Source organism: Rhipicephalus microplus, chromosome 3 (genome assembly GCF_043290135.1).
Source record: "Rhipicephalus microplus isolate Deutch F79 chromosome 3, USDA_Rmic, whole genome shotgun sequence".
NCBI lineage: Eukaryota > Metazoa > Arthropoda > Arachnida > Ixodida > Ixodidae > Rhipicephalus > Rhipicephalus microplus.
The window spans coordinates 109,669,634-109,690,812 of record NC_134702.1 but is presented as its reverse complement, the minus strand read 5'-3'; the positions used below and the strand labels follow the sequence as shown (position 1 = coordinate 109,690,812).

The window sequence follows — 21,179 nt, the reverse complement described above, 5'->3', positions numbered from 1 at the left end:
GCTATCGGAACAATTTTGTGTGTTGTTCAGTGTTCTCATTAACGAGTGCAGGGGAGTGTTCCGATAGACGGATTTAGGCAGATACTTTTTAAACGCGGCAAGGTTTTAGTTGCGAGTTGCGAGACACAATGGATCTCGAAAAGTTAGTTGCTCTTGGTGAAAAGATGGGTCTTTCTGGCGCCGAACTACGGAAGTAGGTCACCCAGAAGGAAAAAGAAGAAAAAGAGAGAGCCAAAGAAGAAAAAGCAGCCGAGCTGGAAAAAGAGAGGTTGGCGGTCGAAAAAGCCAAAGCGGAAAAAGAAGCTGAGGTGGAGAGAGAGAGGTTGGCGGCAGAGAGGGGCAAGGAAGAAAAGGCAGCTGAGTTAGAGAGAGAAAGGCTGGCCGCTGAAAGGGCGAGAGAAGAAAGAGAAGCAAAGGAGCGACAGCTGAAAGAAGAAAGAGAGGCAAAAGAGCGACAGCTGAAGGAAGAACGAGAGCAGCAATTGAAGTTGCAGCTGGAGAGAGAAAAGTTGGCAGCCGAAAGGGCGAGAGAAGAAAGAGAGGCAAAAGAGCGACAGCTGAAGGAAGAAAGAGAGCAGCAATTGAAGTTGGAGCTGGAGAGAGAAAAGTTGGCAGCCGATAGGGCGAGAGAAGAAAGAGAAGCGGAGATGGCTGAAAGGGAACGGCAGCGGCAGCACGAGATACAACTCGAGCGGCTCCGTTTGCAACAGCGAAGCGAAACTCCCGTCCAAGCTAGAGTTGAAAGCAGCGAACGGGAAGATCACGGCTTCCGCTTGAACCCAAGCAAGCTGCTCGTAGCGTTTGATGAAAGGAAGGACGACCTTGACGCGTACCTTCACCGATTTGAGACGATTGCGAAGAGCCAGAATTGGCCGGAACATCAATGGGCAACTGCTTTGAGTACTTGCTTGAGTGGTGAAGCGCTCAGTGTGTACGGTAGGCTGACGCCGACCGATGCAGCCAACTATGCAAAGGTGAAAGCTGCTTTGCTGAAGCGATTTAGATTTACCGTGGAAGGATTCCGGGACAGATTTAGGACAGGAAAGCCAGCTGATGGGGAGGCGGCTACGCAGTATGCCGCCCGACTTTGTCATTATTTCGACAGATGGATTGAACTTTCAGGGACAGCACAGGAGTACGATGAGCTTAGAGAGCTCCTAATTAGAGAACAATTTCTTTCTAGTTGCCACCCGAGCCTGTCGCTGTACTTGAAAGAGAGGAAGGCTGAGTCACTCGAAGGAATGCTTGAATCGGCTGATCAATTCTTGGAAGCGCAAGGTGGCACTAATTTGGCCAAGGTCAAGAAGGATTGTCCCGATGATTCGAAGAAATGGGCTCCCGAAGAAAAGAAGCGTGCAGCAGAGAGCATTCCGCGATGTTTTCTGTGCAACCGAGTGGGTCATCGCGCGAAAAACTGTAGAACGATCTTTACGAGCCCTACGGCAGTAAAATGTTTCAAGTGTGGTCAGACTGGGCACAAAGCAGATGCATGTCGGAACGGAGTGAGTCAAACTCACCAGGTATCCTGTGTGCAAGCAGCACCGAAATCTGATAATAATGCCGTCACTGATGGATTTGTAGAGTTGAAGAATGGGGAGAAAATTCCTATTGTGGGTGCTGTAATGTCAAAACAGCCAACCGGTGTTACGAAGGGAATGCCAACGCTTCCTGGAAAGATCGCCGGCAAGAAGATTACGGTTCTAAGAGACACCGGTAGCTCCACGGTTATCGTGAGGAGAAATTTGGTACGGGAAAGAGAGTTGACAGGCGGAATGAAACCGGTTTGCCTAATTGACCGTACGGTCCGGATGCTTCCCGAAGCAGAAATTGAGGTTGAAACCCCGTACTTCAGCGGGAAGGTTACTGCGTTATGCATGACGACCCCCCTGTATGACCTTGTCATCGGAAACATCGACGGGGCGCGAGGGCCAAGTGATCCAGAATGTTTGGGAGAAGACCCGAAGTTAGAGCCCTCGCCAACACAGCGGCCGCGAGATACAGTGGAGGAGCACCCCGTGACGGATCTCACTAGAGCCCGAGGCGAAGCCGCGGCGCAAGAGACAGCGAAGGAGAAGACGATCGTGTCGAATAAGTTCACGGGCCGAGCAACCGGACTTACGTCGGCACGACCTCAACCGACTGACAGTGTAAAGGAGACGGAGTTGGCCAGCCGGGCAAAATGTAGAGGCATGATCAAGCGGGTAAATAGACAGACAGGACCCGTCGAATGTAATGACGCGTTAACGGTGTCGGAAGAGACAACGATGGCTGAGACGACGCCTCAGATATCGTCGTCGGAAAAGGCTCGCCGAAAAGGTACAAGGAAAAACAAGAAGAGATCGAGCGAGCACCGCAAGAAAGGGCACAAGCGCCGCTCAAAGTACACAGGATACGTGCTGAGGTCAAAGCAGAATGTGTTTGGCAGTGTTGAGTGCCCTATGTTGTGTTAATGTTGTGGTATCTTGTGTCACAAGTGTCGAAGTGTTGTGCTGTGATGTGATGTATAGTATTGTACCATTGTTGTAGTGAGAGAACTTTGTACATTTGTATATTAGGAATGTGTGGTGGAGTGTTGGACTCATGTGCTTGTGGTTGTGTTTTCACGTGTTGAGTAATTGAATTACGATGTACAATTGTATTAAGTGATCTATTGTGAATGTGACGTGTCATGAGCGACGGTCTATGTTACAGTCTGTGAGAGTGTGTGGTGACTGTTCGCGCTCGTTTGTGTGGTTTTGAATATTATGAGATAATATTCTTAAAGTGGGGGGCAGTGTCACAAAACGAGCGCTAAAAACGGGCGCGTCGCCAAATTCTTGCGATAACGGGCGGGAGAAACGCCGCGAGGTCAAAAGAAAAAAAAAAGAAAGCAAACGTCCAAGGCTCCCCGGGCGCGCGCTCTCCCCGCAGAAGCGTGGCTTCACGACGAACCTCCTCACCCCACAACGGCGGCCGAGCAAGCACTCGATTTTTCCAGAACGAAAGGGGCGTGGTCATACCGAGTTGACTCATCGGCCGGAGAGGGCATTCCAACCGTCTCGCCCTCTTCCCAGGTTTCGCTGCGTATCGCGCCGACGAAAGGACGAGAACCGTCTGGAATGCCGCGCGCAAGGTATTTAACCGAGCAGCCGAGATGAGAGATCAGGAGGAGACGGAAGTGAGCGCCAGAGTGCGTAGAGATTCCGCCGTGTAGTCGGCGAAGTTTTGGTCCGTAGGGACGGCTCGAGCTACAGGCAAGAGCGTGGGTTTACCGCTATCGAGCGAAGACGCGGGCAACAGCTGCGTGTGGGAAGCCGACGGATTTCCGGCGAAGAAGCTTGAAGCTTGGAGAGTGGCCATTTGAGGACGCGAGGTTTCCTGGAAGAGAAACTTCGAGAGCTACGGAACGACAACAACGCTGGACTTTGAGTGAGTGATTCTCGGAAGAGTATCATTCAGACCTTTGTTCCAAGGACTTTGGACTGAATAGGTTTTCTATCGCTTTAGTCCTTAAGTGTCTTGGTTGTTCAATGCATGCGACTGCATTGTAGTGCGTATTGTTGTCCGTGTCCGTTGTTTCAAGTGTGGCTGATTGTATTGTGTAGTACGTTGATTGATTGGTTTGATTGGTGACATATTGTATGTAACTAGTGTGGAGTGTGCATTTTTGTGTATTATTTTCGATCTGCCATTATTGAGAATATAATTTGTTTGTTTATCAACTCTCGGCTCTGTCTTGTTCTTTGGGCCACAGCCGGCGTCCGCTGGCGCACCAATAAGGACCACTTCTAAATTGTCCACGCTTTCGTGGTGCGGTTCGGGGGGCCGACACTTCGGCTCATGGAATTAGCCCGGCGATCGCCTCCCTAATAAACGGGACATGTGAGAGTTGAGCTGTTCAAAACTGAGACAGAATTCGAGTCCCTCCGCGCATTGTTGATTAGAGAGAGGTTTTTGCATGGATGTGGTTTGAACCTGGCATTATATTTGAAAGAAAGAAGGGCGGAATCCCTGGGAGACATGCTTGAGCTGGCAGAGCAGTTTTTGGAAGCTTAGGGTCGAGCAAACCTAGCGAAAACAAAGAAAGATGATCCCATAACGGACGAGAAAGGGAAATACGAGAAAGGAGGCAACAGCCACGCACCACTACCACGGTGCTATATTTGCAATCGTGGGAATCACCCACCGCACTTGTGTCGCAACAGGCCTGCCGCTAATGTAGCCATCGTCTGCTTCAAGTGTGGGAAAAAAGGACATAGGGCAAACGACTGCCGGTCAGGAGCAAATAACTCACTCTAGGCGTCCTGCCTCTACGCAACAAGGGAAACGCGTGAGGATCCCATATGCGACAGGTATATCGAGCTTAGGAATGGCGAAAAAGTCCCCGTCGTCAACGCCGTAAGGGTGACACCGCCGAAAAATCTGGCCGAGAACCTACCAGTGGCCACAGGGACCCTCCGACGCACAGACATATCAGTGTTGCAGGATACCGGGTGCAACACAGTAATCGTGCGGAGGAAGTTGGTGAAGGAAGACGAGCTGACAGGTACAAGCAGACTCGTCTACTTGGTTGACGGAACAACGGGGATGTTGCCCGAAGCATGGATCGAGGTTGACACCCCCTACTTTACTGGCAATCTGACAGCACTATGCCTGCAAGATCCACTGTATGACCTCATTCTGGGCAATATCGATGGCGTAAGACCTCCTAATGATCCCAGAAAGGAGACTGAAAAACCTGTCTCAACAAAGGAGTTAAGGGAAGAGCCTGTAGCAGCAGCTATCACCTGTTCCCAAGCACATGCACAGCCCGAAAAACTTGCCAAGCTTCGTACGCCTGGGACCGCTGCTGGATTGCCGGGATATAACTGGCTGCGAGCAGATGGGAGATGCGACACTCAAACAGTGTTTTGAGAAGATCGGCAGGAAGCAAACATGCCGAAATGAGAAGGGAAGCGCCGAGTATAAACAAGAACAGGGACTGCTGTACCGACAGTACACAGAGGCCAACGGACGGCTTGTACGCCAATTAGTTGTTCCGCACTGCCACCGAGAAGCTGTGCTTAAAACAGCACACGATGGTATAATGGCAGGACACTTGGGCACGCAGAAAACCAAGGACCGGATCTCGGAGGAGTTCTTTTGGCCAGGCATCACAGCTGACGTAAAAAGGTTCGTTGCCTCATGTGACATTTGTCAGCGCACCGTACCAAAGGGCCGTGTACCACCCATGTTCCACTGGGGAGGGCACCTATAATCGACACCCCATTCAAGCGAGTGGCGATCGATATAGCGGGACCGATTCACCCGCCCTCAAAGCATGGGAACCGATACATTTTCACTTTGATGGATTATGCCACCCGGTATCCAGATGCAGTGGCGCTCCCGAGTATCGAAACTGAGCGAGTGGCCGAAGCCCTGGTCGAGATGTTCTCCCGATTTGGCGTCCCCCGCGAGGTACTGAGCGACCGTGGCACGAACTTCACATCGGACCTGATGAAGCAAGTAGCGCGGCTGCTTTACGTGCGCCAGCTCCATACTACCCCATATCACCCCATGGCGAATGGCTTGGTGGAAAAATTCAACGGCACCTTAAAATTAATGTTGAAGCGCATGTGCGCCGAAAAACCGTGAGATTGGGACCGCTACCTGGCACCTCTCCTCTTTGCCTATAAGGAGGTTCCGCAGGCCAGTATGTTGTTTTCACCCTTCGAGCTTCTCTACGGCCTCCATGTGAGGGGACCTTTGGCGATACTGAAGGAGCTGTGGACGAACGCCGACTTGACTGAAGAAGCTAAGACGACGTACCAGCATGTCTTCGACCTTCGGAACTGTTTGGAGGAAACGTGCCGCCTGGCACACGAGGAGTTGGAAAAACCCGGAGCACGGTACACGAAGCTGTGCAATCGAAAGGCGAAGGAGCGGAGTTTCAACCCCGGAGACAAGGTACTGATTTTACTTCCCACCGACACGAACAAGCTGCTGCTGCAATGGAAGGGCCCTTTTGAAGTCCGGGAAAAGAAAGGTGAAGCTGACTACGTCGTAGACACGGCTGGCGACAGAAAAATCTTCCACGCCTACTTACTGAAAAGATACGAGGAGAGGGACAGCCCCTCCACCAAGGTGTGCAACGTGACATTTGGTGTTGTGGAATCGAGCGAGGACGAGAATATTTTAACCCCTGACTGGCTGAAAGTGGAAGGGGAAGAAGACGTGAAGCTCTCCGACAAACTGGACGCTCAGCAGATCGGACAGCTGCAAAGAATTGTCAGGAAACACGCTCGTATTTTCGCGGATGTCCCGGGCAAAACTGACTGGGTCCACTGCAACCTCGTGCTCACCACGAGTAACCCCGTCCACGTGAAACAATACCCTCTTCCCTTTGCAACGCGGGAAGGTGTAGAGAAAAGAGGTGGAGATGGAGAAGCTCGGCATCATTGAGAAATCAGAGTAACCTTATAATTCGCCAGTCATTTTGGTAAAGAAACCCGACGATACAAATCAACTGTGTATCGATTTTCGACGCCTGAACAACGTTCTGATGGCCGACTCCGAACCTATGACAAGAATTGACGCAGTGTTTGCTGCAGTGGGAAAGAAGAAGTATTTCTCGAAGCTCGACTTCGTGAAGGGCTATTGGAAGATCCCGCTGACCGAAGAGTCCAAAGCGAAGACGGCCTTCTCGACGACATCGGGACTATATCAGTTCTGCTTCATGCCATTCGGCATCAAGACAGCGCCTGCTGTATTTGCTAAGTTGATGCAGAAGGCTGCGGAAGGCATACCCGGTGTGGACCATTAATACGATGATGTACTGGTAGCCACCGAGACATGGGAAGAGCACCTGAGGTCTCTGGGACTGCTTTTTGAGCGCATACAGAGGGCCAGGCTTACAGTGCGCCCCAGTAAATGCGAACTTGTTGTGGAAGAAATTGACTTCTTGAGACAGAAAGTTGGCAGGGGCAGATCGCAACCACTGGGGAAAACACTCGACAAGATCGAAGTGCACCACGTATTTCAACCAAGCTTCAACCAAGCGACAAGTGCGTGCCTTCCTCGGTTTGACCGGGTACTATCGGAAATTTATCCCGAATTATGCAGATGTCAGCGCTCCCCTTACAGATTTAACTCGGAAGGGTGAAGCTAACTCGGTGAAATGGACAGCAGCCCACGAGGAGGCTTTTCGAAGTCTCAAACAACATGTCTCTACGGAGCCGATACTACGGCTACCAAATTTGCACCAACCATTCGTACTTCGAACGGACGCATCGGACACAAGTCTCGGAGCCGTGCTCGTGCAGGCCCACGAAGGCAAGCTCCACCCCATAGCTTATGCCAGCCGAAAGCTGCTTCCACGGGAGGATTCCTATAGTACCATCGAACGCGAATGTCTCGCGTTAGTATGGGGAATTAAAAAATTCTCCATGTACTTATATGGAGTACATTTTTGTGTCCAGACAGACAACGCGCCTCTGAGTTATATCCAACGGGCAAAACAGATGAACGCTCGAGTACTTCGATGGAGTTTACTACTCCAAGAGTACCAGTTCACGATTACGCATATTAAAGATAGCGAAAACGTGGGAGCCGATTACATGAGCCAGATATAGTTCTTGATGTCTGAGGAGCATGTTCTTTTTTTTTATTCCTTTCGTTGTTCGTTTTCTGTTTGTATGTGCATATTTGATTGTATAAGAAGTGTATTTTGAGTTATTTTCTTTTTGCTTTGAGCATTGGTTGTTTTTACATGTTGTAATGCACATTGAAGGATTTCACTACAGTAGAAGAGCGCACCTGTTCCGTTTTGTTTCGTAGCATACATTCGTGCAGTGTATTCTGTATTGATGGCTGCCGTACACGGCTATTTATTTTTTCTTGTTTGTATGGCGCATTGATATTGTTGCGTGTAACTGAAGCTGGAACTCTAACAATTGTTTTTTCCCCTTTTGTTACTTTGATGCACTCTGCGTACTTATGTTGTGTGTGGCAAGGACGGTCCTCATGCCTCCCTTGTTGGTGGTGTTTTGTTCCTTGTTGTCGAAAAATTCCCCTCCGTGTGAGCAAATGTTATGAATAACATTGTGAAAGTGGGGGGCAATGTCACGGACTGCCATTTTTGCGACACGGCGTAACGGCAATTACAGGCGCCGTACTACCCCGCTGACCAGCGGGAACGGCGGGCGCATGAAAGAGAGCCTGGAAGCGCAGAATGGGGTGCTGTGACGGACTGCCATTTTTGTGACCCGACGTCACGGCAATTAACGGCCGCCGTACTACCCCGCTGACCGGCGGGAACGGCGGGCGCATGAAAGAGAGCCGGGAAGTGCAGAATGGGGTGTTCTTCTTCGAACGTCGCCGCCGACGTTTGATCCTTTGTACCTACGACGACGTCTGCAGGGTCGTGGAAGGCCGCGATGTACCCCGAACAAGGTTTAGACTACGGGACGCACTGGCTGAGAGCCAAACAGTCTGACCGTTCCCACGGGAAAACTTCTGGTGGCCAAGCCGTATGACAGCACCCCAACAGGTTGTCACTCTCGCTAGTTGAGGGCCCTCTTCTAATTAAAAAGGGGTGGGGTCAATATATTTTTTGCGGTGGAGTTTCCAAAATGAAACGCGCATGATTGGACCCAGGTAGAGGTCTCTTGTCCCCAAGGAAGAGAGCCAGGGGACACGAGGGGGATTTAAGCGCAGGATTTTGCCCTGCTAGGCAGGCTAATCGCTGACCAACATGGTTTAGAAACAGATCAACAAGCATCACTTCTAGAAGTTTTTAGTGTGGCTCTGGATCGGCTGGCCACCTAAACTTAGCCGTTCGTCTAGTTGTGACGCGATATTAACACCTGCAACGTAGACATCGGGACTTCGCCTCGAGTTAGCTCAACCTGCCCGAGGTCACCTGCAAGCACTGGTCTCCCGGAGCCACCAGCATTGCAACACCGCCAACATCACAGTCGTACCAGAACTCTCTTCGACTTCTCGCATCCGATCGTCGGGCACGCAACGCTGCCGGTCATCACACGTATGCCTTCACCTGTTTATATCTTTGAACTTTCCCCTGCGTAGTTCTATTGTTGTTAGTTTGTATAGTTTGTAAAAGTTCTCTCTCGTAAGCTGATTTATTGTTTTTATATGTATTTTTTTAGTTGTATCAAGTGTTGATGTATTTTGTTAGTTGTATTGAAGTGTTGTTCTAGATACCGTGTGCTGCAATATCACTAGAGTAAGGTTTGTTTTGTTCTCTCACGTCTCTGATCTCTTCACTGTCTCTGCTTGCGTACGGAACGAACTAACCTGCTGTCATTCCCGTCGCCAACTTCGCGCTGGCGACGCTAGAGTGGCAGCTTGTAACAGATGCATAGTTTATTTTACTGAAAAAATTGATTTCCAGCTTCGCTACAATGTTTGATCAACAAAGAGGGCATGATATGTGGACCAGAGCATGAAGTTTTTGGTTTGCCAGTTTGCTGTGCAAAACTAGCGCTCTTCGCATGCACGAGACGAAGAGGCGTCGGGACCCTGGATACGACATATACCTGGTTCGGGGCGAGACAGCCGAGCACCGCGACATCACTGGACTGGATTGGGGGGGAGGGGGGATTATGTGCCAACAAGTCCTGCAGCAAGCTTGGCTTAGATGTGGGCTTATTGGGGATGTGGGATGCTGTTAATTTTCATTTGATGCATGGTTTACTTTACTGAAGAAATTAATTTCCAGCTTCGCTACAATGTTTGATCAACAAAGAGGGCGTGATATGAGGACCAGAGCATGAAGTTTTTGGTTTGCCAGTTTGCTGTGCAAAACTATCACTCTTTGAACGCAGGAGACGAAGAGGCGTCAGGACCCTGTATACGACATATACCCTGTTCAGGGCGAGACAGCCGAGCACCGCGACATCACTGGACTGGAGCCAGGGACGGAGTACTTGGTCCAGGTGGCTGCTGTGTGCCAGGGGGGCGCTATGGGTACACGCAGCCGACCATAGAGGGTCCGAACGCCCCGTGCTGGTGAGAGTGAACCCAGTGCTACCACTAACACTATGCAGTGCTAAGCTTCTGGGAACATTAGCAGCAGGGACAGTCACAGTTACCTTGCACTACAAGATGATAAGGTGCATGGGTACATCCCAGTGGAAAAAGAAGACTGTCAATCATGTACATATGCATATGGGCACTGCTTTGTGCAACTTGATTGCCAAACACAGAGGCCCTAGCCTTGAGAGTCCTGGGGAAAAGAGCTGCTTGACAGGAGACCTGATCTCCACGCTCACCAATCATTATGGGTGGTCTCTTAAGACCCACAGTGGTCATGCTGATGCTGTGCACACAGCACTCATGGCCACTTAACCCATCACATCAAATGATGATGTGGCAAACCACATTCTTTGCCCAGCTGGTCCAAACTGGTGGTGCTAACAAAATGCAGCAAGCACCAAGGGTGAGCCCACTTCTAAACATCATCAAAAGCGGCTTCCATAAGTCTGCGAAGCCTTACTTCCCATTTATGAGCGCTTGTCAGGCAGAAAGCTGTTGCAACAATGCCAGCGTGGGAAAACCCAAAACAACAATGAATACCTGCATTCAATGATCTGGGCCCTGGCACCAAAGGAGCGACATGCTTCTCTATTCACAGTGGAGGACGCTGTGACAGGGGCAGTGCTCAAGTTGAACGCAGGCAATGAAAGGGCATCAGAAGACATCAAGAAAAAGCTGACCCTTAACCCCAGCTGGCAAAAAAGCAGCCACGTGGCTGAAAAAGAATGACGGCCCACGACAGCATCATCCAAGAAGGGACAAACAACTGCCCACTTGCACCGGTCGCTAAGCAAGCGCCACACAGAACTAATAGTCAAAAGGACTATATGCCCGGTTCATACTGAGCTGTTTCAAACGTAGTAATGTAAATAAAACGAGTGTTTTTGTTTTTTACCTCTATCACATACCACTATCGAAGGCCTCAATGCCACCCTCTTCTTCACATGTTTAAGGGGGGACGCGGCTTTTGCGCCGTGAGATTTGGCCAGAAAAATCGCTTTTCTGAAAATCTCATTTTCACATTCTGTGACCCCTTTTCGAATCCAATTTCGAAGTTTCGTCTCTGAAAACAATGTAGAAATGACTTAAACATTTTTTTATTGAAGCTAGAGTGGCAAAGCCACTTCACAGAAACTGCGAAAAAACGGCGTTTTTCGAGCCACGATATCTCCGCAACAGCGTAACCTTGCGCCGCCATTTTTGTCTCTATGGATAGCGTAAATCCTCTGTTTCAAATTTGCCACCTCGGCCTGCTGAACCAGGCAAGAGCAAGCGCACAGCAAGCCAAGGTTTAAAGGTATCACGACAGTTTTCGACTGGCGACGCACGTCACTGACTGTACGGCAACTCCGCATTGGTCACCCGTAGGGTCGTTTGTAGCAATTGGCGCAAAGGTCGTCTGCTCTATGCCCTGAAAGTGCTGATGAGCTGCTTACTGCGAGTGTTTTCAACTTGTCAGGACGAGGTTTAGAGATTGCATTGCACTGTGATAAGACCAGCGCTTGTGAGAAAAAACATTGCTGTCCAGTTTGGCGCATCGCAGTTTCGAGATCGGTTCCTACATGTGATCATGGACCGGCGATCGTTTAAGAAAAAACGCGAAACTGCGCAGCGATTTGGTGCTCGTAAGCTGAAGTTGGCGATCGTGAAAAAGAAATTCAGTCCAGCGACTTCTGCAAGCAGCGACAGCGGCGTGCGGCACGACGAGCACAAGCACGCACAGAGCATCGTCAGCGTCGACGAAATTATTGATATGCCGTTGGAGCAGTGCTTTGTGCTGTCAGAGGAAACATCTGTTCGTCGTTCTTCACAAGCTGCAGACATCGCGGATGCTAAGCCTAGCACTTTGTGTGAGGATGTATCCATCGTAGGTTCTCAGCCAAATACTTTGAGCAAGGATGTAGACATCACAGATGCTCAGCCAAGTACTTCGTGCAAGGATGCAAGATCGTCTACCAGCACCACCAGTAGCTTAATTCGGGCTCGATTAGAGCCTTGTTTTGTGTCAGCGCGGGCATCTCGCAAACGCGCCGTGGCTGTTCAGGTGTCTCTAAGAGCAGTGTCTGCGACGGAGCACAAGATGTCACTGATGGATCAAGGGGACGAGAGTGACATTGAAACGGAAGATGAATATGAATTTTTCCTCGTGCGCCACACAGCCCTGAATGATTTGTTAGTGCCCTGTGCCCGCAGTGCAAAGAGCCAGGACTCAATATGAAGCACTGAACAGGCGCGGGTTAGCAGTAAAGGTGGTGCTAACCTGCACTGCTTGCAGCGTGGACTCGAAAAATGCGCGGTCGTCGCTGCAAATGAAAAACAGCAAGTCATTCGAAGTGAATATTTGGGTTATGCAAGCTATAAAAACGATTGGAAAGGCATCAGCAGCGCTCAGCGATTTTTGGTCAGTGATAAATGTATCACATAAGGGAATTCACCACAAGACTTTTCAAAGGCATCTCAAGAGCAATTTGGGCCTGCTGTTTCAGCAGCCGCAGCAAATGTGTTTTCTGACGCTGTTGCAGCCGTTCGCGATGTGTATAACCAAATGGAGAGAACACCCACAAAAAATGGCGGTGTACGATGGTACGTGGATGACAGGCGGCCACGCGTCCCACATCGGCGTGGGCACGGTCATCAAGTTCTACACCGGACTAGTGCTTGACAGTTGTCCTGTCAAATTACTGTCATGAATGGGCTGTAGGCCCCAAAGAAAGTGACGACGGCTACAGTGAGTGAAAGGAAGCACATGTTTGCCAGAAAAACACAGAGGCAAACTCAGGCCAACTGGAAGTCGAAGCAGCCCTCTTACTGTTTCGGCACTCACTAAGAAAATATGACCTGCGCTACACAACCATCGTTTGCGATGGAGACAGCCGCACTTTCTTAGCTCTGTGTAGAAGTCGAAGCAGCCCTCTTACTGTTTCGGCACTCACTAAGAAAATATGACCTGCGCTACACAACCATCGTTTGCGATGGAGACAGCCGCACTTTCTTAGCTCTGTGTCAGGAGTAGACTTATAGTTTTATACCCCTGAAGAAAGAAGATCGTATCAATCATGTTAAGAAGAGCATGGGCATGGCCCTGCGGACCATCATCACAGAAAGCAAGAAAGCCCAAACTATTTACGGAAAAGGTGGCTTTACACAAAATTTGATCAAGGAACTGACTGACTATTGTGGCCAAGCCCTAAGGCAGCATGATGAAGTGGAGGATATGCAGCGCGTGGTCATGGCTACATTCTACCACATCACTTCAACTGACCATGATTCACAGCACGAACTTTGCCCCCCCAGGTCTTGATAGCTGGTGCAGAAACCGGGCTGTAGAAGCTAAAGGTGAACCACAGCCACCCCACAAGTACCACCTGGGATAACATCTTGCTGTGTACACAGCGACTTTCAGACCCATAGCTTCTTGAGCGGTGCCAGGGCAAAAAAACTAAAAATGCTGCTGAGAGCCTGAACTCAATTATTGGGTCGATTCTGCCGAAAGAAGAGAATGCCTCATTTATAGCTGCAGAAGCTGCCGTCAGTGAAGCAATCTGCAGGTATACCGTATTTACTCGCGTAATGAACCTACCTTCTTTTTTTTTTTTTTCAGGAAAGTTGACGCCAATTTAGGGGGAGAGTTCATTACACGGGAGAAAAAAAGTCGCGGGAGTTATAACGAATTTTTTTTGTAGCTCGAAGCTCTTTTTGTTTCGTCCCGTAATAAAAGTGCATGAATTCACGCCGAAGTGTCGTCCAGCCGCTCAGTTCCAATGCTCCAGCGCATGCTGTTAGTAATCAGCCAGGTAGCTAGCGTACCAAGCGAATGCGCCCTTCGCAGCAGGTGCCCCAACTAAGTTCCCAACGACAAACCCAACTAAGAAAACGCAGCATCAGATGGCAGCGCACAAACGTTGCATTAGACTTTGCAAGTGCGCAATGCGTGTCGGCGCGGTGGGTGCGGTTGCGCTTTGCATAGGTCCGAGATGGTGAGCGCACGCATTGTTTCATGACAAAGCGCGGGCGCCATTTTAAACACCACGCGCTTTGTTTTTGTGCTAGTGTGTTTGCGTGGCGCAATCAGCTAAGAGGTTTCTCCTGCATTTGACAGATGGCACTTTGTCGTACAAGGCGCCATCTGTCATGGTTCCTGGCCTGACGTTCGGCAATGCGGTCTTGTGCATGAGATCAGAAGTTAAAGCAAGATTAGAAATTAAGCAATGTGGAATAGGTAGGCTTGCTTTAGGAGCTCACGGGAATACACCAAATCAGGGAGTACAAGGTGATATGGGATGGGCATCATTTGAGGGCAGGGAAGCTAGCAGCAAGATAAAATTTGAGAAGCGATTGAGAGAAATGAGGGAGGAGCATTGGGCAAGGAAGGTTTTCAGCTACTTGTACATGAAGAATGTCAATACAAAATGAAGGAAGCGAACCAGAAAATTGACTGGTATATACTTAGAAAACAGCAAAGGGCCAAACCAAAAAGAATGATCGGTTAAGAAGAAGGTGAAGGAAGCCGAGACCGACATGTGGAAAATTGGCATGATTAAGAAGTCCGCACTAGAGATCTATCCAACTTTTAAGCAGGAAATTGCCAAGGAAAGGATCTATGATAATACTCGGGGTAGTTCTTCTCTATTGTTTGAGGCCAGGACGGGAGTATTGCGAACCAAGACATATCGGGCCAAATACGAAGGGGTAGGCACGGTATGCAGTGAGTGTGGAGAGGAAGAAGAAACTGCCGAACACTTGATAATGTTCTGTAAAGGAATTAGACCCTATAGGAAACGTGCGGCACCTACAGGTGGCACGCTAATGCAGTGCGCCAGCGCGCTGTCAGCGCCCCGAGTGGCCACTGAGTTGTTAACTGACGTGATACGCATTCTCGTCTCCCCTTCTGCTGCGCCCACGTTCTGCGGACGTGCGTGCCCGCGATGGCTACTAGTATTATAAAGCGCACTGGCTTCAAGAAAGTAAAGAGCGCAGGGTTTTTCAGAGCCTCGAACGAAGAGAAAGGAGACAAATTATGCCTCAGCAGGCACGTCGTGACTGAAGAGACCACAGTCAGACAGAGTATATTGAAAGGGCAGTGTGTGCGACAAGCCAACGTGAACCAGGAAGCATACGCCATCATCATCATCGAGGTTTGTGCGAACGCTTTTTCATCATTTTATCTGCTTATTACCAAGCAAACGATGACATTAACGTGAGACGTGTGCTGTAGCGTGATGTTGTCTTGAGGGCAACCGAGTGCGATCGGCGCTAGTACGTACAATCGCCTCCCATCTCGCATTTAGTGATGCCGTAACGATTGTTTGAACCTTATTATGCTGCAGTTCTGTTTCTGGACGTTGCCCGGGCTACATGAGTGATTGAGTGAATCTGTTACGTGTCATCTTTGCAAGTGATATCTAGCGTGAATAAATAATGCTCGCCTTTAGGCACGTATTAAACTGTCTGAACTACGGTCCGCGTAGCAGTAACGCATGCACAGCCAAGCGACGGCGTCCAGTAAATTGTATGGTCATCGCCGTGAACTGTTGACGTCCCCCAAATGTTGACGTCCCCCATTATTACAAAAGGCATCGAAAATCGACATAGAAAAGAAAGCATACGCTCTAAATACCGCATAAACCGGAATATAAGTAGAGATTTTTTCAATAAAATGATAAGCTAAAGTCGCCCCTCGTCTTATATAGCGGTGTATAGCCGAAAGTGCGACGCTGTCTGGCAACATATGACTTGCATGTGCTTGTGAAGCCAGACGCGGCCATATCCGCATCCAAATCCAATCACAGTCTGTTTTTTTTGTGTTCGTGATTTCCTTCCGATCTGTTCCGAGTTTACGCTCCGCTTGACATTGTGCTGCATATTTAGTGACCTTTTTTTTTTTTGTTCACTGAATATGCCCAGCGGTGCGAGGAGGCAGTACTCAGCTGCGTTTAAACTAGATGGTAAGTTCACAGAAGTGAACGGGAATATGGCTGCTCAGCGCACGCTTTTTTCTGGTACACCAAAGCGGCTTTGGTGTATCAAAGCCGCTTTGGTGTATCAGAAAAAAGCGTGCGCTATTGGAGGGCGCAGAAAGGGAAATTGCAGATGTGCAATCCTCGAAAAATGTCGTTTCGTGGACGAAGTGCCGTTCATCCAAAGCTGGAGGATAAGCTAGCGGACTTTGTGCAGGCAGTTCGTGCGCGCTCGCTGCCGGTGACTGTGGATACCATTCGCAAGAAAGCTGTGGAACTTGCTCGAGAAGCTGGAGTCACGAGAGAAGAGTTTCGTGCACCAAACTCTTGGTTGCTACGATTCATGAGAGACAAAGGATTTTCTTCCCAGTGGTGCACATGCATCTGTCAGAAGTTTCCAGACGAGTTCAAGGACAAGCTTATAAACTTTCAGGGCTTCGTGAACCGGCTTCGGGAGCAGAACGATTACATGATGGGGCAGATTGGCAACGCCGATGAGACCCCCGTGTGGTTTGACATGCCTTCGTAGACCACGATCCCGCAGCCGGCGCCAAGGATGTGAAGCTGCTGTCCACTGGCAACGAGGACTCGCGCTTCACCGTCATGCTGGCATGCACGGCAGATGGTAGAAAGCTTTCGTCCTTCATCATTTTCAAACGCAAGACAATGCCGAAGGAAGTGTTCCCGCCCGGTGTTGTCGTTCGCGTGAACAAAACGGATACATGGACGAAGCCATGATGCTCGAATGGATACGAGTGGTGTGGAACCGTCGGCCAGGTGCACTGCTGCGTCTTCGCAGCATGCTGGTGTTGGACGCGTTTCGTGGCCACTTGAACGTCGCAGTGAAACTCGCACTCGGCGACGGGAAAACGGACCTCGCCGTGATACCAGGTGGTATGACGTCCACCCTCCAGCCGCTCGACGTTGTACTAAACAAGCCGTTCAAGGACCGAGTGGGGCTGGAATACCAAGAGTGGATGTCCGGCGACGACCCCAAGACACTGACAGGCCGCCTACAGAGGCCTCCGCTTGCGACTGTTTGTGGCTGGGTGCTTTCCGCCTTGCACTCCTTGCCGGATTTCATGGTGGAAAATTCTTTCAAGAAATGTTGCATCAGCAACTCGCTGGATGGCACTGAAGACGATGCACTGTGGGAGGCGGCCAGCGACAAACTCTCGTCTTCAGAAGACAGTGGTGCTTCGTCGGACGAATAGGAGCAGTTGCGATGGTGGTAGAGGGGAGCTCCGACAATCGGGATGCGGTGCGCCCAATTCGCAAATAAATGTGATTCGGCAGTTTTGTTTTGTTTTCCTTTTTTTTCTTTTTCGGTAACCTTAACTTGAGGGGTCGACCTATATTCCCACTCGACCTATACTCCGGTTTATACGGTACTCAAAAAAGACTATATTGATGCCCATTGGTGGTCGATATATTACTACAACTATTAATTTCTGTAAATAAACCGACATACATTCAACGCTGCTGTTTATTACTGAACACTCAGAAATAATTGCATGCCTTAATGACGTTTTAACATAAATTGCTATGCCACCACCTCTACCGCTTGACCGCACGAAACCATTATATGAGTAACCGTGGAAATGTGGCGGTTTCTCCGTTTCTGTTAGCCAGGTTTCCGTGTACATCAGAATATCAAACCTGTGGGTGATCGAGGCATACAAGTCACTAAGTTGTTGCTCTTTATTTCTAATACTACGCGTGTTCAGGTGTAGGATTTTAAGGGGAGATGCGGGTCGAAAAATCGCGTTTTTTGCGAAAATTTCCACTTTTGAGATATTGTTTCTAAAATCACTTTTGATCATTCAACTATCATTTCCCCAAAGGTCATAGCTGAATTCAAACAAGAAAGTGGTAAAAAGTTGATCTGCGCTAGTGAAGGTAGCTCCCGAAGTCGCGAATTCACGCATCCGACGGCTATTTTTGAAAATCCACCACTCGGCAACACGATGACGTCCGCCATCGGGGTTTGTTCAGTGATGTAGATCAAGGCTCCTTCTAGTGCACAGGCGTCCCCCTAGTTTCGTATTTTAGTGAGGAATTTCACAAAACAGTCGTTTCCAAGTCGGTTTACAGCCAAGCTGCAGCCGCTTCGCGCATCTCTACCGGTCACATGGTACGCTACCGAGGCCGCCATTGGCTACACCTGATGGGCCTCGCTCGCTGAGCGCTTGCGACGATCGGCACTTGCCGTGCGTTTCTATGTTTTTCTGAGTTCACCATGGATAACTCGAAGAAGCGAGACTTCCGAGCGCGAAAGTTTACAAGCAAGAACAAGTACCGAGGGCGTCGACGTAAACCGAAGCGCAAAGCAGTGGTAGAAGAATGCGAGCCGCGGGCCACTAGGCCTAATCAAGGCAGCGGAGATACGGCGGCTTGCGGGAATTTTGACGACATCGACGCCGCGATCAAGTTCATCAGCACATCAGAAAAAAATATTGAACAGTTCGAAAGTGAGAGAACGAAGAGTGTTTGTGGCTCTGTGTGCGGAGTATTTTGTGACATCGGCGCACTGACATCGATGGTAAGCTGTGCTGTTTGTCCAACATGCCACACCGCTGGACTCGTCGTTCGTGATACCGCAAGTAAACGTAAGGGCCTCTCTTCGTTCCTCGAGCTGCACTGTGATAACAGTGAGTGTCCTGAGTCAGTGGGCTGCCGCTTCGGTAGCTCCAGTCATCACCGGCATCGCTGTTCTGCCGGAAAGACAGCCCACCGATGCCGGTGATGACTGGAGCTACCGAAGCAGCAGCTCGCGCGACAGCTTCGCTGTCAATGTGAAAGTAGTTGTGGAGGCGCGTGCAATAGGCATCGGGCATGAACAGCTGTCGCGTTTTTTCGCTATTCTTGGACTGCCAATACCTATGCATCATAAGACTTTTATTGCAATCGGCAAAAAAGTTCATGCTGCAGCTACCAAAGCTGTGCAAGAAAACCTGGCGAAAGCGCGGATGATAACTAAAGAGAAAGTGGATGGGGCTGATGTTGCTGTCATGTATGATGGCACATGGCAAAAAAGAGGGCACAAGAGCCACAATGGCATCGGCACTGCTATGTCTGTGGACACTGGTTTGTGCCTAGATTTTGAAGTGCTATCGAATTACTGCCTTGCCTGTAGCCGGCACCAGGACTTGGGTGATGAGGAAGAAATATGGCAAGCATTCCACACACCTGTCTGCAAAAAAAATACGGAGTGCTCCTCTCACGCCATGGAGACTGAGGCAGCTTTGCGCATATGGGGCAGGACATCCTCATACACAACACCATTGCGCTTCACCAAGTTCCTCAGTGATGGGGACAGCAAAGCTTATACCGCTGTCGCTGAGGCCAAGGTATATGGTGAAGTTGTTGTGGACAAGGAGGAGTGCACAAACCATGTGGCCAAGCACTTCGAAACTGGCACTGCACTTCGAAAACTGCCAACACGACTTCCTCGAGGGGAAAAGCTGACAGCTGGCACAATTCAGAAGCTGAACTATTACCGTATTGCAATCACAAACAACAGAGGTGATATTCTGAAAATGCATCGTGCCATCTGGGCCTCATATTTCCATTCATCATCGAGCAACACAGCAGGCAGCCACCGATACTGTCCAGAAGGGGCGACTTTTTGGTGCAAGCATAGGCGAGCCCAAGCGCTTCGGGAGGCCCCACCCAACCACACACCAATCTTGACCAAGGCTCAAGGATTGGCTGTGCTTCCCATTTACAAGCGGCTCACAGATGAAAAGTTGCTGGTGCGTTGTATCCAAGGGAAGACCCAAAACGCTGCAGAATCTTTGAACAACAAAATCTGGTTGTTGTGTCCGAAGACTAAGTTTGCCTCCCGGACAACAGTGGAAACTGCAGCTGCTATGGCCGTGCTGTGGTTCAATAAAGGACATTCAAGCTTTGAACACGTGCTAGAGGAGCTTGGTGTAATCCCACTAGATCAACTGATCACCCTGGGTCAATCCCGCGACCAGAGGAGAATCGAAAGAATGTCTGCGTGTGAAACAGCCGAGGCAAGGGCCCATCGGCGGAACGTGGCAAAGAAAGTGCGCCTTGATGACTCCCTTCTCAAGCAGCGAGAAGGATCCACATATGGAGCAGGACAATTTTAGGTGCTCTAGCTGTGTCCCTTCTATGATATCACCAAGTTTTGTGCAAATTGCGCTGTGTAATCATGAGTAAACATATTTACAACTTTCAAATGGATTTTTCTCGATTTCCATTTTGAGGTAATTCTCTCATCTTGTGCACAATCTTCTTTAGGCATAAAATAGTCCTATCTTGATGAAATTTTGCACAGAGCTTAATCAGCCACTCTAGAATACAAGTATCTACTTTAGGTTGCATTACACATCACAGATTTTTTGTTACACAACTTGATACGCTGATAGATAGTTGTAAAATATGCATTTAGTACTTTTAATTTTTTTTTAAAAATGCAGCAAATAAATTTTCTATTTGAGGTACTTTTCTGTATTGTACTGCTCAAGTGCAGCAGAATGAGCCATTTTGCAATTCTGTGTGAAAATTTTTAGTAAGCTTTATTATGTGCACAAAAAACCCCATATTTTGATATCAAAGTTGTAGTAACTCCGGAACTACTATAGCTATCAAAAAAATAATTACAGTTATGAAATCAGCACTGCAAGGTTTACTAACACCTAAAATTTCAAGGAGCTGGGTTATGAAATAAATAAAAACCTTTTTTGAGTAACATCTCCCCTTAAGCCTCTGACTTCTAGCCTAAGTTCACGCTTGAAATCTTCGAAGGCCTTTGTCATTTCTTTAGCCATTATAACAGCAAACCACAAACCAACAGTAAAACAAACAGCAAGCTAACAGCAACGACTATGCAAACAAAACAAGTGACAAATTGTTCGGCAGCAGTGCACACTTCTAAAGCATAACAGGATTTTTCAAGAATGCTGCCTACCTGTAGAAGCAAGCGCAATATTTAGGTGCTGCTCAGGTGCGCACCGCTGCCGAACTGTGTCGAATTCTCGTTGCGCTGGCCCTTTTAAAGCCGTCGGCACTTAGGCAGTCCTCGCAAATGTGGGCGTTGCCTCATCTTCCACGCGCCAACACAGCTGATGCAGGATACTCTGGGCTCGGGCGTAAATCCGTCTTATCGGGGCTGGGCAGCAGCAGTTCCCTTTGTAGGTCCGACAGCACAGCGTGGCGGCGTTCCGAAAAGCTCAG

General features: G+C 49.2%; 1 protein-coding gene and 1 pseudogene across 1 annotated transcript in view; one reads left to right on the top strand and one right to left on the bottom strand.

The window, feature by feature from the left end:
* The window catches only part of LOC142803875 (uncharacterized), a 63,461-nt gene that overhangs the window by 21,025 nt on the left and 21,257 nt on the right, over positions 1-21,179 (bottom strand). The window contains exon 2 of the mRNA XM_075890140.1: positions 1-21,179. This exon is cut by the window's left edge and continues 21,025 nt beyond it. Within this exon, the coding sequence (XP_075746255.1) occupies positions 21,045-21,179 (135 nt within the window). The 3' untranslated portion in view covers positions 1-21,044.
* LOC142803874 (uncharacterized) lies at positions 18,196-20,092 on the top strand (annotated as a pseudogene).